At 40.9% G+C, this 15,123-nt stretch overlaps 1 protein-coding gene across 1 annotated transcript in view; it reads right to left on the bottom strand.

Annotated features, from left to right (window-relative positions):
- Positions 1-1,651, bottom strand: part of LOC102697149 (atrial natriuretic peptide receptor 1) — a 32,054-nt gene extending 30,403 nt beyond the window's left edge. The window contains exon 1 of the mRNA XM_069194072.1: positions 1,480-1,651. Coding sequence (XP_069050173.1) covers positions 1,480-1,651 — 172 coding nt within the window. The remainder of the gene's footprint in view (positions 1-1,479) is intronic.
- Positions 1,652-15,123: the final 13,472 nt, after the last annotated feature.

Raw genomic sequence — 15,123 nt, 5'->3', positions numbered from 1 at the left:
TTCCATTAATTGTTGGTTAATGCTCTATAGGTATTTAGACCTGGGCTTGAAAACCGACCTCCACCATTACAAGACTTTCCAACATTGTCCTCTCCACCCAGCCTGATCTCTAGGTTCACCGTTTCCAAACTTTCCAGCCGAACACCACAGTGTGAGAGGGGAAAAGTTAGAAGGGAAGAACACACCATGGTGCTCTTTATTCTTTTTGACAACAAAGAAGAAAGCAGGAAAAAATCTAATTCAGCAAGAAAGCTGCAGTTGCAGTTTTCTATCTTCTGATATCAGTCCTTTGGCATTAACTGATTTAATTTTTTGCAGTTAAGTTTTTTTAAAATGTAAACATTTTATTTTTCCTGATTCTAAGTCAAGGTTCTTCAGTCCTTATTGTGTGCCCACTACCTGGTGGTTTTACATTTACTAAAGGTGTGAATTGATATATCATTTTTGCAATATATATCTAAATTTCTAAGCTTAATATGTATCTCCTGAAATGGCATAGCTTGAGACTAATGAATTTCTTGCAAGTTCCTTGACACAGGATGTGTATACTGTATCTCTAACAAGGAGCTTTAAATAGCTTAATCTGGATCAGTGCCATCTGAAGTATCATTTATAAAACCTTGAACGTGTTTCCTGTAATGTTTCCAATATTTGAAAGCTTGATGCTGCCATACTTAAATAGTTTAATATGACACACGTGCATAAAGCAATTCTCTTATTGTGACATGGTGAAGGTTTCCAATAGCTGAGCTGTCCATCCATTATGGTGACATTCATAGCAATAACTTCCTTTGTCACCCCATTCCTGTGCAGCTGTCATTGCTCCTAGGATGCGGCAATAGATTGAACAGATACAAAAATGCAGTTTCTAAGTCATAATACATTAGATTAAAGTTACCATATTGTGCACCATGACTAGAACACTTAATTTACATTACCACTGAAAAATAATCATGTAATTCCATTACTGGCAAAACAATTACAGTAATCAAAATGCAATTTTAGGAATGCATATACAGTAGATAAGCTGTTTTGCTTGATTTCAGCATCATATGGTAACCATCTATAATATAAAATATTGTAACGCAACGGGGGCCTCAGGCGGGCGCCCTTGCCGCATCTGGTCGGCCCCATGCCGACTGGAGGCTCGAACCCGGGACTTCCGTGTCTCTCTGCAGCGACCTAGCCCCGTGAGCTAAATAGAGATCTCTCTACAGCCCAGTAGCTGTAGTCCTGCTATCACAGGGAAGGGCGGTGACGACCCGCTCTGGTACACCGGCTCTTACACACAGTGCTTGTCGGCCGTAAGCGTTACAATATGCACTCTTACGAGCCAGTTTTTAAGCTGAAGTCAATAACTTTTACACTGTTCGTCAAAGTCTATATTATTGTGCAAGGCCAAGGTGTTCCTTGTGTAAATACAGCATTTATTCATCACAGCGAGCTTTTTGTTCTCTTTTGGGTAGAACATCAACTGACCCTTTAATAGGATAGAATTCCTGTTGATCTCATCGATAGCAATAAGGGCTCCAGCTCCAATTCTTCCCACATGGAACTGAGAGGAGGTATTAGGCATGGAGATTAGCAGTTTGAAATCCAGCCCCTCACCCCAGCGTGCAAAGGCCAAAAGAACCACAGAAAGGACTTCCATTTGCTGCTGCAAATCCTAAAATGAAACATTAACTTAAGGTACACCCTCAGAACAATCTCTTACTTTTCAATTATTTATATTTTAAAAACACTAACGCAGCTTTGTATTATGTATTATTTCTCACTTTCAAAATAAGGTACCTTTTGCATATTATTTTACACATTTTATTTTTCATCTTTAAAAACAAATCTCAATATAATATTACGAGATAAGATTAATATAACAAATTTGCCAGACAATAGTTCTTAAAAGAATATCCTCGATGTTTTTAATCCGATATTAAAGTACAAGTATACAAGTATTCTTGCTGATAAAAGCTTTTTAAAATATGTAATAACTAGATTTAATTCCCAGGATTTCCGTGACACTGTATTAATATCCTATTTTTCAAATGTACCCCCGCCCTTGCAAAATCCCTCTAAGCTTTTGAAACTTTTTATTCCAGATACAAATGCATTGTAACAGCTGCCAGTGATGTACTGTATTGTGGTATAAGACAGCTGTACAAGTAAATAGGAGTGGAGCAAAACAAATGAAGGTTTTTGAATAACTAACATAGAAACACATCGATACTGTGGGTATCAATAAGAAGTATGATACAGATACAGATTACAGAAATTTGGGAACTGCAAGGGCAGGGCATAAAAATGAAAAAATACTGCACAGATCCAATGCAGCAGACCTTTATAAGGATAATAAATATTTTGGGGTAAGAGTATTTTTTGGCAGAGGAATATTAAAAGTATTTTACTAAATTCAGTTGACTTTCCTATTAATTGTACTGTATATAGCTAAAAAGAGATACCTTTTCCAAAGGCACTCTAAATGTAGTACAGTATATTACATAACATATGTACTAAAATTTCAGTAGTTCATTTCTCCATATAACAATAACCAGATGTACAGTACATAAAACATTTCAACAACAGTTAAAAAGAACAATGGGCAGTTTAAACTTTTCATGCCACAGCTCAGTTCCATTTCATTTTATTTAAATGCTACTTACCACCTTTTTCACAAAAGAACAGAGTTTCTTCGTAACTGAGTGGAATTCCCTCCAAAAAATGCTTCAGTAAATCAGCTTCAGGTGCGGACTGATCAGTGTGCCAGGTGAAGAGCAGCCCAGGTTTCTGGTTAGCCTGTACTTCACTATGTTTTAAATCCCCCATGTATTCCACTCTTACGAGCCAATCTGTGAGCCATAACACATTTTAAGCGTGTCTACAATTCACTTTGAGAAAGAACAGCATACCACACAGACATTGTCGATTTGTTTAGCTCATCAATGTGAGAACATAAACAGTTCATATGAACATTTACGGAAACTCTTAAGGCGGTGAAAGTAAAAATAGAAAAAAAGCTACTTAACAATGGCATTGTGTATTTTTTAGCCACTGTAAATAGAAAGCCATGTTTGGAAAGAAGACCCGTTGAATCTAGAAGCATGCAGTACATGCAGTAGCAGAAACAAAGTATGAATGGAGCTGACGCTTTCCAGTAAATCTTAATGGCATTCTGAGCCCCTGTCTGCAAAACTGTAGTCCCCTCCTGGCACAGAATATCCATGGGGAATTCCAGGGAAATGGGATTTATGAAGATACTTTTGTGGGATTCGCAAAGGATAATTCTCGTCTTTCATTTAGGGTACAGAGAATATCAGGAGGATTAAAACTTAATTTGACTTGTTTTTTCAGAAGAACTGGGATCAGTGCATTTGCATTAGGCCCTAGTGTGAGTGTGTGTTTGTGTGTATCTGTGTGTCTGCCCTGCGATGGACTGGTGTCCCGTCCAGGGAGCATCCTGCCTTGTGCCCATTGCTTCCTGGGATAAGCTTCAGCTCCCCCACAACCCGGAATAGGATGAAGCAACAAGAAAATGGATGAAGCGATCAATTAAGATCACTTTATTGGCCATATACAATTTCCTGAATTAGGAATAAGTCTTTTCACATACCCTAACTCACTCTCCATGAGACACACAGACGGGGAGAGAGAAGCTTGGGGTCAGAGCGCAGGGTCAGTCATTTACTGTATATGTCAGGGACATCCAAAGGGACTAACCTTGGGGAGCAGGAGAGCGGAAAAAGACCCAAATGTGTAGTGGCGAGACGGGAAAAAGGCCCGGGCTCATAGTGCAAAGAGTTCAGGAATGCCGAATAGAAACCAATGCCCTCAGGGAGCGGACGTGGGGCGCCCTGGTGCTAGTCAGGTCTCAGGACATCCGAACGTCAATGCTGAGCGAGGACAGAGTGCAAGACCCGGAAATATATAGCCCAAGGGAAAGAGAGGGACAGGAAGGACAGCAGACCGGAAACTAGGGACAGGACAGAGAAGGAGCGCCCTCTGGCTGCAGAGGGCGTGACAGTACCCCCCCCTTCATGGGCGGCTCCCGACGCCCATACAAATAAATAAGCTGCACAGCACTGGGGGGAGGAAAAACCTCATTTAACTGAAAGGAAACCTCCGGGAATCCACGGCTGAGAGCTACCCCTTCCTCCGGGGTATAAACCTTTATTGGGTGGAGGAAGGGGGGGTAGAGAAGAGCTCCGGAGACTTAAAACAAAAAAGTACACAAGCACAAACCCAGCAGACAAAAACCTGGGAAAGACCAGGGAGACAAACCACACAAGACAGATAGGAACCAAAAAAAAGTTCCGAGACACAGAGAGCAGGGGGGACCAAAAAGGAGGGGAAACCAGGAAGAAAAAAAATCAAAACAAAAGGCAAAAAACAAAAAAACAAAAACCCCGGGGAAAAATACCGCAGACTGGGCAAATGGCACGTTCACATTCTAACGCTGATATCGGAGTGGACAACCTGAGGAAAGCCAGACCGAAGTCCGCTCACAGACACAGATGCCCGGAGTGATATCCAGCGAAAAGAATGGAGGAACGGCAAATGGGCACGTTCATATCCTAATGCTGATATCGGAGTGGACAACCTGAGGAAAGCCAGACCGAAGTCCGCTCACAGACACAGATGCCCAGAGTGATATCCAGCGAAAAGAATGGAGGAGCGGCAGAAAGCTTACCATTCTATCACTGATATCGGAGAGAGCAAGACCAGGAAGAGCCAGGCACGAGAACCCGCTCCAGACACAGAAGCTCGGAGTTATATCCAGTAATAAGAATAGGCAAGCCAGCTCAACATTCAATCACTGATATCGGAGTGATCTACCCGAGGAAAGCCAGGTACAGGACCCGCTCACAGGCACGGAAGATCGGAGTGATATCCAGTGATTAGAATAGAGGAACTGAAAAAAAAAAAACAGCCCAGAGAACAAGAAAAAAAAAACTGCGGCAAGACCAAAAAAAAAAGCGCCGCTCGCGGGGTCAGTAGGTGGCTGTCACGGACGTCCAAAGGGACTAACCGTGGGGAGCAGGAGAGCGGTAAAAGACCCATATGCGTAGCGGCGAGACGGGAAAAAGGCCCGGGCTCATAGTGCAAAGAGTTCAGGAATGCCGTATAGAAACCTATGCCCTCAGGGAGCGGACGTGGGGCGCCCTGGTGCTAGGCGGGTCTCAGGACATCCGAACGTCAATGCTGAGCGAGGACAGAGTGCAAGACCCGGAAATATATAGCCCAAGGGAAAGAGAGGGACAGGAAGGACAGCAGACCGGAAACTAGGGACAGGACAGAGAAGGAGCGCCCTCTGGCTGCAGAGGGCGTGACAGTATACGGCTCCACTGCAGCAGTTGGGGTGAAAGGCCTTGCTTAGATCCTTAACCACAGAGCCACCACACGGCCCCAGGATGTTTGCTTTAGTGTACATTTTTGTTATTGAAAAAGGTTTCTCTTAATTTTTTCACCTTTGTAAGGAAATTACATTACAGGACTAGGGTAACGTGTACCTGACTTTACATGTTCCAATTAAACATATCCCATAGAAGCAGCTTTTGGAATCACCAGACATAAAAATTGAAAAAATATAGATTTGCATTTATTATTGAAGGTACACTAAGTCTCAGTGTTATATCTTTAATAATGAAGGAGGCTGGCTGCCAGACATGTATGTCTGATCAGGCGGATTCTACTCACTTTACGTGTTTCTTATCTGCTGCTTGCGCAAGCTGAACTTGTAACAGAAAAAAGCTCCTTAAGAATGAGCTGGCCATGCAAGGCAAAATCAGATGTTCTATGAACTCTGTTATTAAACAGCCATATCTTGTCTTTAAGAACATTGTGTCATTTAAGCAAACATATTAGTCAAGATAGCAGAAGTCGCTCTGGTTGGTGAGAACTCTCTCCCACCCTACGTTTCCGTTCTGTATAAAAACTGTATATTGTAAGCAAGCCTTTGAGTCTCGCCTTTCAGATCTTTTTAATCTCAAGGTGTACTTCCTGTATGCATACGTAATCAGGGCTTTCTCTTTATCTCTCTTACATGGGTGTCCTTATTGGAGACACAACAATAACAACAATCTTTAACAATCATACACCAGTCCTGGTGTCCTAAAGTAAATGTGGAATCAGCAAAAAAAGTAGTAGTCTTGCAAACAACATTTAGTAGATGATGGGCAAATTATAGTCTTCAGAATAGCTGTTGATGTGAGTGTAAAAGATATACGAAACTGCTGAATGTTCTATCAAGCAATGATGTCTCCAAACGGGATGACCAGAGCTTTTAAGATGACCAGAGATTTTCTAAAACACATAATTTGAAACAGCTTTGGTTTCTATGTAAACATCCAACAGCAAATAGGTAAAGTACATGTTTGAAACAGCAATATCAAATAGTAAAAACTACTCTGTTAAGGGCCACAGACAGGATTACACTAAACTGGGATATGACTGTATTTGAAAGACACGCTTGTGCTGTACATGTGAAGGATCGTGGGAATTCTTTTTGGATTTCAGTCCACAGAGCCTTACAGACCAGTGGCGCCCATGACTATGTAAATAAGTATAAATCATGTAGAACTTCAAGAAATGAATGATTGAATTCTTAAGATCCTAGTAAAGAGGTTCCAAGAAAAGAGAGTTAGACATTAATCTATCTCATTTCATAACCTCATACAGTACTATCAGCTGTATGTCTTTGCCACACGTTCGACAAATAGAAATAGAGTTCTCTTATTGTGACGTGAATAGTTCTAAATGAAAAATGCGCAATGGGGATCAATGAAAAAAGGAATAAACAGAGGTTAACTCCAAGCTGAAAAATTTTAAAAAATCTTTTGTTTTACTTTTTCAGCACAGAATTAACTCTAATTGTTCTTCTGCGAGTTTGCATTGTGACTAGAAACTTTCCCTGTGATCTATGGAAAAGAATGAGTTTTAATTTGGAAGTAGGGTTTAGGGATCCTTTAAAGCACCAGTATGGCAGTTTAGTGACAATGAAGCCACCTGGGTGTGGTGTAATTGTGGTTAACATTACTAGCTCACAACTCTTGGGTCCTGGGCTCAGTTTTTGCCATCTGTGTGCAGTTGCATGTCCTCAGAATGAGTGTGTGGGTTTTCTCCTCTCATCTCCCAGAAATGTACTGGCTAGTTTTGATTAGCAGTTTTAAATGATCCCTTTCCCCTTGCCCATGTCAGACTGGTGTCCAGTGTGATATGGACCATGTGTGTTCAGTCCCAGCCAGTGGTTCCAGAATGGAATCTAGATTGCCACCAATGGTCCATCCTTCTATTTCAGCTTTTGGAAAAAAATAAAGCCCTTTTCTTCATAGCATTTATTATGTTTTTACATTGTGTTTAAGGCCACCTCATCTTCTGACTTCTCATGGAAAATGCTTTATTAACCTACTGTTTGCTAGTCTCATAGAGGTCATGTACCCAATTAACGCCATGAGTTCTCATTATCCTTGTCCAGATATTAATCTCACAAAATATATATGGGAGAGCAGAGGTAATGCTTAATGTACCTCAATTCCCAGCAAAGTCAGCATCCCCTGAGACTGAGTCAGACTCACTTTAATTAATCACCCTAATTGGTGTTATCTTCTCCAGCTTCCTTGGTAACTGGGGTCTTGTTAGAAAAATAATGAAGCGAATGCACAGAGAGATCTTTTTAAATTATTGACATTAAGACTTAAAGCTTAACCAATTACGGACAGGGAGAAGTAACACTTCACGGTTCTTGGCCCATTAGCTGAGATTGTGGACAGCAGTGCAAACCAGATTATTTCAGCAGAAACTAACAGTAGTTTATGTTAATGACGCTTCATTTTAATTCCTGCAACTCATTCAAACTAATTTCTGATGTTACGTGCCTGAAGACTTCAGGGAGCCAATCAAGTAAAGGTCACACTACATTACATTTGATTTTGCAACTAGAAAATGTAAGAATTGGAAAGATGGGAGGGTGAGTGTTGTCATAGTAGGGATCCTCACGTATACATACTGTAGGCAATTCTAAGAGGTTGTGCTCACCAGCACAGCAGATTAGTGGACTTCCACAGTTAATGAGGTCTCTATGACCCCTCTCAGCCCTCGGCTGCTTCAAATTTAAATCAGCATTTTTTTTCTCCTTATCCCCCCACCCCGCCGACACACACACACAAAGCCTTGTTGTACACATATAAATAGAGCACTCTTAAGAGATTTTTTGTATTAGGATGTTGTCTTTTTGCACATACCATACCCCAACTTCCTCTCCATGAGACACACAGACAGGGAGAGAAGCTTGGGGTCAGAGCACAGGGTCAGCCTTTTATACGGCACCCCTGGAGCAGTTGGGGTTAAGGGCCTTGCTCAGGGGACCGGCGGAGTAGGATTCCTCTGCCGGCTGCGGGATACAACCCAGCAACCTTCCAGCCACAGGTGCAGATCCTTAGCCACAGAACCAACGCACCGTGACTTATATAATTCTGAATGAACAATGGACAATGGGGATCTACAGAAAAGGAATAGGAATAAGCAGTGGTTGATTCTACACTGAAAAGTAAAGAAAATATATCTTCTTTCATTTTACTTTTCATCACAGAATTAACTCTAATTGTTCTTCTGAAAGCTTGCATGCTCCTGCAGCTTCCACCTTTAATCTATGGAAAAGGATGAGTTTTAATTTTGAAAGCGGGGTAGAGGAATCCTTTCAATGTGACACCTTTCACGCCTAGAGCAGGACCTGGTTCAGGGGGCCACACCCCTGCGGACTTTCTTCCATCTCTCAGTTACACAACTGACTGTTTTCAGCTCTAAAACATTGCCTTTAACAACTGTACTGCTAGGAGACTCATCCTAGCATGACAATATTCAGGCAGGACAGCACACATCCTTATGCTACTCATATAACACTGACATTCTTGAGAGACGAGAAGATGATTTGTCTGAGTTACAAATGTAAAGCTGTTTCAGATACACTGAGTCAGACTCAGTGTTGTTTCTGTTACATTTAAGATCAAGCACACAAGGAAGGCATCCCTTTACCCAAAGGGTTGTGGGTATAAGGAACAAGCTAACCTTTGATTTTAAAGCATGATTTCTGAAGATTATGTTTCAAGAAACAGCTGGATCAGATCCTTGAATCAATTAGTTATTAACTACCAAACAAGCTATAGGGGCTTCCTGTGGTTTGTAACCATTCTTATGGTCTCGTAATGCCCTGCAAATTGTCAGATCAATACTGCTTAGGTCTAATAATCCCAGGACACATTGAGACATAAGGTTTTCAAATTGCCCAGAAACTGAAACTGAATGTGTAAACCCAAATGCTAAAAATTACTTCTTAATTACTGTGTGGTCTAAGCTGCCAATGCAATCGTAATCTAAGAATCTAAAAATTAGAATCTGGAGTGGTTTTTATTTACCATTTTACTTTGCAATTACGAGGATAATCCTAACTGGGACTAGTATGTTCATCTGTAAAAGGAACTTTTGAAATTATAATCAACCAAAAAATCAGGATGTACAGTACTTCACATCAGTGAACATTCAGTCATTAACATGTGAGATGTGATTATTCAGGGGACTTAAGAATATTGCCATTCTTCATCATTTCAGTTTTAATATGAAACACCTGTGCATTCCTGCTTTTCATTAATTTGAGTCGCATCTAAAATCATGACTTCTGACCCATTTTGGTACTCTGATTTTAGTTTATAAGATAAGATCACTTTATACAAATTCTTGCATTAGGAATTTGTCTTTTCACATACCCCTGCTTGCTCTCCATGAGACACACAGACAGGGAGAGAAGCTTGGGGTCAGAGAACAGGGTCAGCCATTTATACAGCACCACTGGAGCAGTTGGGGTTAAGGGCCTTGCTCAAGGGTCCAACAGAGTAGGATTCCTCTGCTAGGCATGGGAGTTGAACCAGCAACTTTCCAGCCACAGGCACAGATCCTTAGCCACAGAGCCACCACACTGCAGGGAAGTTTTTTTTTTATCAGTCTCCTAAATCAACCTTTAACTTTTAAGATTTATGAACACTGTTGGGATCACAGTATAACTTAAGTTTTTATTTCCCACTAGCTAGATTTCTCAATTTACTGGATTTTTGTAGCCTTTCATTAAGTTCATGGTCAGGGTCACATATTAGATCTCCTCATTACTGATGGCCTGTCAGTTCTCAATATTGATGTTCTTAGACTAGGCAATTTAGATCAGATGGATGTTTTATGTGGAACAGAATGCCCATTAGCATCCTCTAGTGCTAAATGTAGGATCATGATGGCCAGTTTGACATCACTAACTCCTGACAAGTTCACTGATGAAATTCCTGATTCACACACAACCCACAACTTTGAAGGATAGAGCTGAGCTGTGTACATTAAGCATTACCTCTAATATGCTTCATTGTGTATCTGTAGCAGGTCACTGCAGAGACTGTGATGTGGCACAAGAGACTGTAATGACCAAGAATGTGCCACTAGAGGTCACCACAGTTCCCCCTCTCTCTCACACATAAATAGACTCACCAGTTAGTTCATTCTTGGATTATTAGTCCAAGGAACTTATTAATTATTTTATTATAGTGCATTTAATCAAGGTTTCTCAAAACACTTTACAGTGACTCTTTGACATCCTTAGGGACAGACTTCCAGAGCTTTAGGCCCAGCAGGAGAAGGCCCTGTCATCTAGAGTATGTAGACAGGCTTGGGGGACAGACTGGAGACCGGAATTAGAAGAGCAAAGATGCAAGATGACGAGTAGGAAGATAGTGACTCAGACAGGTACTGAGGTGCCAAGCCATGGAGAGCCTTATAGGTGAGCTTGAGTGTTGACATGAAGCCTGATAGGAACCCAGTACAAGTTTAGGAGTAATATGATCACTGGCACTAGACCTGGTCAGGAATAGGTGTTGTTGAATTCCAGACGTACTGAAGTTTGTTCAATGTGGATTTAGACACCCCAGCTAGTGGGGCATTACAGTAATGAATTTGAGAGAAGAAGAAAATGTTGACCAGTCTTTCATCAGGATGTAGCCTCACGATATTTCTGAGGTGGAGGAACGATGTTTTTCCAATAGGTTGTACATGTGAGTGAAATGTTAAGACTGGAGCAGGTATCACCCCCACCTTCCTCGATTCAGATCACAGTCAGGGCTACTGCATTGGCTTTACAAAGTTCATGGGAGGTGCCTAGAAGCAATACGTCAATGCACTGTTTTCTATGTGGGATTAGTAAGTGGTGTTTTATGTATAAAAGGAAGATTCATGGTGATAATGGGGAGTTGGAAGTTAGAAAGTAGTCTGTTAGTGTTGGAGGGTTCACGTGGAGAGTGATAATGCTAGACCTGCTAAATGTTTGAGCTATAACCTCCTGCACTTAAAGTACAAGTCCTAGTGAGTTTTTATGTTTTCAGATCCATTGAGCCACCTTTTTTAAGGATGGCCTTGTCTCCAGGAAAATGTGTTTGGGCTTGTCCATGTTGGGCAGGCAATTAAAAATGCAAACAAAACACTAGACATCAGGATGAGCTCCGGTATGATGAGCCACTGTGTCTCTACAAACCAGCAACCTTCAGGCCACAGATGCAGATCCTTAGCCCCAGTGCCACCACTCCAACACAGACAGCACAGGAGTTGATGACCAACTACTGTGCTTTAACATCAGCAGCTAGCCCATACGCCTAATCCCAGTCACCAAATATAGGTGGATTTAAGAGTGGTGTAGAAGAGACTTGCAAGTACATTATGTGTTCTTTCTGAAGTGAATTTAACAAGTGATTGATACAACCAGAATAAATGTGGTATTTAGTATATGTGTATTCCTGTATTTAATTTGAATTCTCTGTAGAGTTTCAGAAGAGCGCAGGCTGTAGTTGGAAACTGCACACCAGTAGATCTCGGATGAGACCAGGGAACATGTGTCTTCGGGTAAAGGGAAGACTGACCATGGCTGAAAGAGTTGAGGGTCCCCTGGGCTTCAGAGAATGAACGTGAAGAGTTTCTATTCTGCTAGGAAGATAGACGGAAAGGAGTTTGGTGGGATTTTTTTTCTGGCTCTTCAAGTGGAATAGAGATCTGACAAGCGGTTCCGTGAAGAGTTCTATTCTGCTAGGAAGATAGACGGAAAGGAGTTTGGTGGGATTTTTTTCTGGCTCTTCAAGTGGAATAGAGAACTGACGAGCGGTTCCGTGGGAGAAGAGGACCTGAAGATCTTTCACCTCAGTGATGGACAGGAATTTGGGGCTGAGAAGGCTTCTCTGAAAGGGACCACTGGTACATCTTAGGAGCCTGGAGGGGTTCTGCAAGCCAGCAGTGAGAGATCACAGAAACCCACACTCCTAAAGTGGGTGACACGATGGCTCGGGGTTACAGTCTGTGGCTCGGGGGTCAGCATTCTCAGCGGTATTTAGTTAATTCGCCTGCTCAATGTTACTGTCCAGGTAGGACAGAGCAGAGCCTGCCCCCCTCACTGTTCCCAGACAGAAAGCATTTTTCTTTTTATTGGGCATTACCTTCATGAATACCTTACTAATCCGTGCTTATTATTTGGATAACGTGTAATAATTATATTATAATTAATAATTAAGTATAATAAAATGTAACACAATGGAGATTCTCACTTTGCTGATGTCACACCACCAGTGTAGACTTCATCATTGCAGCACCAGATGTATAAAAAAAGTTTCAAAGATGGCCCTAGTATCGATTTGCCAAAAACTTGCCTAGCACATGTGGGCTTTCAGTGACATCAGCATGACATGTGCAACTTCTCTTATCAGTGTGCATGTCAGGCCATGCAGTGTGCAAAACCAAGACTATCATGACAATGACATTCCCATATGACTATTATGACATACTGTATGACCGCCAATGACGGTCAATCATCCCACAGGAACAGACTAGTCTTTGGGCACCGTGGGTTTTGTGTTTGTGTAGGCTGCACTAGATTCAACACTTGCAGGTATATCTGTGCTTTTACTTCAAACCCAGGGTCTGACTGCACATCCTGTAAAGCACTGTGGAGTTTGTACATGTCAGAGAACAAATGGCTTCTACAGATGGGTGGGTTGGAAGAGCGAGCAGACAAATGCTCAATTGTCTTGAGTACAAGATACAAGTGTCAAAGCGACAAGTCATGATTCTCAACAATTGACAATTCCAGACAGGATGGGTGTAAAATAGAACAGAAAAAATCCTAGGATTCAGCCGGAAGTAATTTAACATATTTGACAATAATGAATCAAGTGTTCCATGTATCTTTTTGTGAAAACTTTCTATCCTTTTCTATGTTCGCTTTTCAAAAAATTCACACAAAAAACTAATTTCTGTGAACCACAATGTAATTGTATTTTAATTGATGTTCAAAGTGTCTACATGTTTCTTATGTTTATTACCATTTAAAATGACCCACACCACTAAATGCACAGCTAAAGGCGTGGGGAATGCAGGTACAGTATCCCTTGGTTATCTCGTGTTACTCTCAAATTTGACCTTTTTTTCTTGAACTGTACAAATGTTGATAATGTTGATTATATAACTTCCTTGATATTTTAGTCAACACAAATTCATTTACCTTTCTCAAAAATAATAACAGTATCAACATTTTCCTAGGAGTCTCAAATTGCTTAGAAAGTGACAAATTTACAATTACAATTTTATCAATTCAAACATTCACAGATGATATTACATTATAGTATGTTTCTCCAAATGCTGAAAATGAATGTTTAAATGTTTTACATGAGCCTCTTAATTTACTGTAACAGTACTTGCACAACTTCATAAGACAGTTGAAGAAGGCTAAGATATGTTCCCAGATCCTCACTAACTTTTATAGATGCACTACAGAAACCACACTGACAGGCTGCATCACAGTACAGTATGGCAACAGCAGGTGGTGAAAACTGCCCAGTCCATCACTGGGGTTGCCCTCCCATCTATACAGGACATTTATGACAGACGGTGCTTGAGGAAAGCTCTAAGCATCATCAAAGACCCCACACATCCCAGCTACAGACTGTTTGACCCTCTACCATCTGGAAAACAGTACCGGAGTATTCGGGCCCGGACTACCAGACTCAGAGACCGTTTTTAAACCCGCACCATCAAACTATTAAACTCCCAGCCTCTCTCAGTCTCACCTCACCTCTCACCTATGATCTGGGTCAAGCTGAACCGACTAAGAACCGGACATGGCCGTTTCCAGGCCACCCTACACAAGTGGGGTCTCACTGATGACCCAATTTGCGAATGCGGCGAAGGCAAGGAGCAGACGGCCGACCACATTCTATACTCCTGCCCTCTCTTCAGGTGCCCTGGCAACTTCACCGATTTGGATGATGCCAGCCGCGACTGGCTGAGGCACCTGACTGTGACAATATAACTATGTAACCTCTGCATGTTAAGCTCATACGAATATATATACCTATGATCTGAACCTCACAGTGCCTTCTTTCTTACCAAAAACTCACACATTGAAATCTACCTCTACCTTACATGTCAAATAGCTCACTCCCCATAATTTCTATCCGTTTATCTCATTCTGTTTATGCATATTTTTGCACATCTGATGTTGTTTTTGCAAATTACCTGTTACCTTTTTGTTGTTTTTGCACATTACCTGTTGTTGTTTTTGCACATTGCCTGTTGTCTCTTTCTTTTATTATACAATTGTATTGTTGTTGTTTTTTGTACTACGTATCATCTGAGAGTTAGCTAAATAGCATTTCGTTATACCATATACCTGTATAGGAGTATAATAACAATAAACCTGAACTTGAACTTTTGTTTTTTGAAGTTTGAATTTGTGTTAATTTTACCAACAGGTGGAGCTATTGTACTTTCTCAACAGAACACATAATTTCACAGTGTTGTTTTGTGTACTTCATAAACTGCAGAAAAAAAGATATACTGTAATAATTTGAGTACCTGTATTAAAAGACTGAAAATAGCGAATATGAAAGATTCCAGGTCTGAATTTGTCAAACTTTGGGTATTTCTGTGCTACAGTATATATAATTTGCTAGGTTTAAAAAAAATAAATTATGTACCTAAAAAAAGATATCAAAACTTTCCTAAATTCCAGAATTCAGGTATTTTAAGGAAAATCTCAAGATTATTTAAAAAAAAGCTTGAGCACTG

Source organism: Lepisosteus oculatus, chromosome 1 (assembly GCF_040954835.1).
Source record: "Lepisosteus oculatus isolate fLepOcu1 chromosome 1, fLepOcu1.hap2, whole genome shotgun sequence".
NCBI lineage: Eukaryota > Metazoa > Chordata > Actinopteri > Semionotiformes > Lepisosteidae > Lepisosteus > Lepisosteus oculatus.
This window is presented reverse-complemented; position numbering and strand designations above follow the sequence as displayed.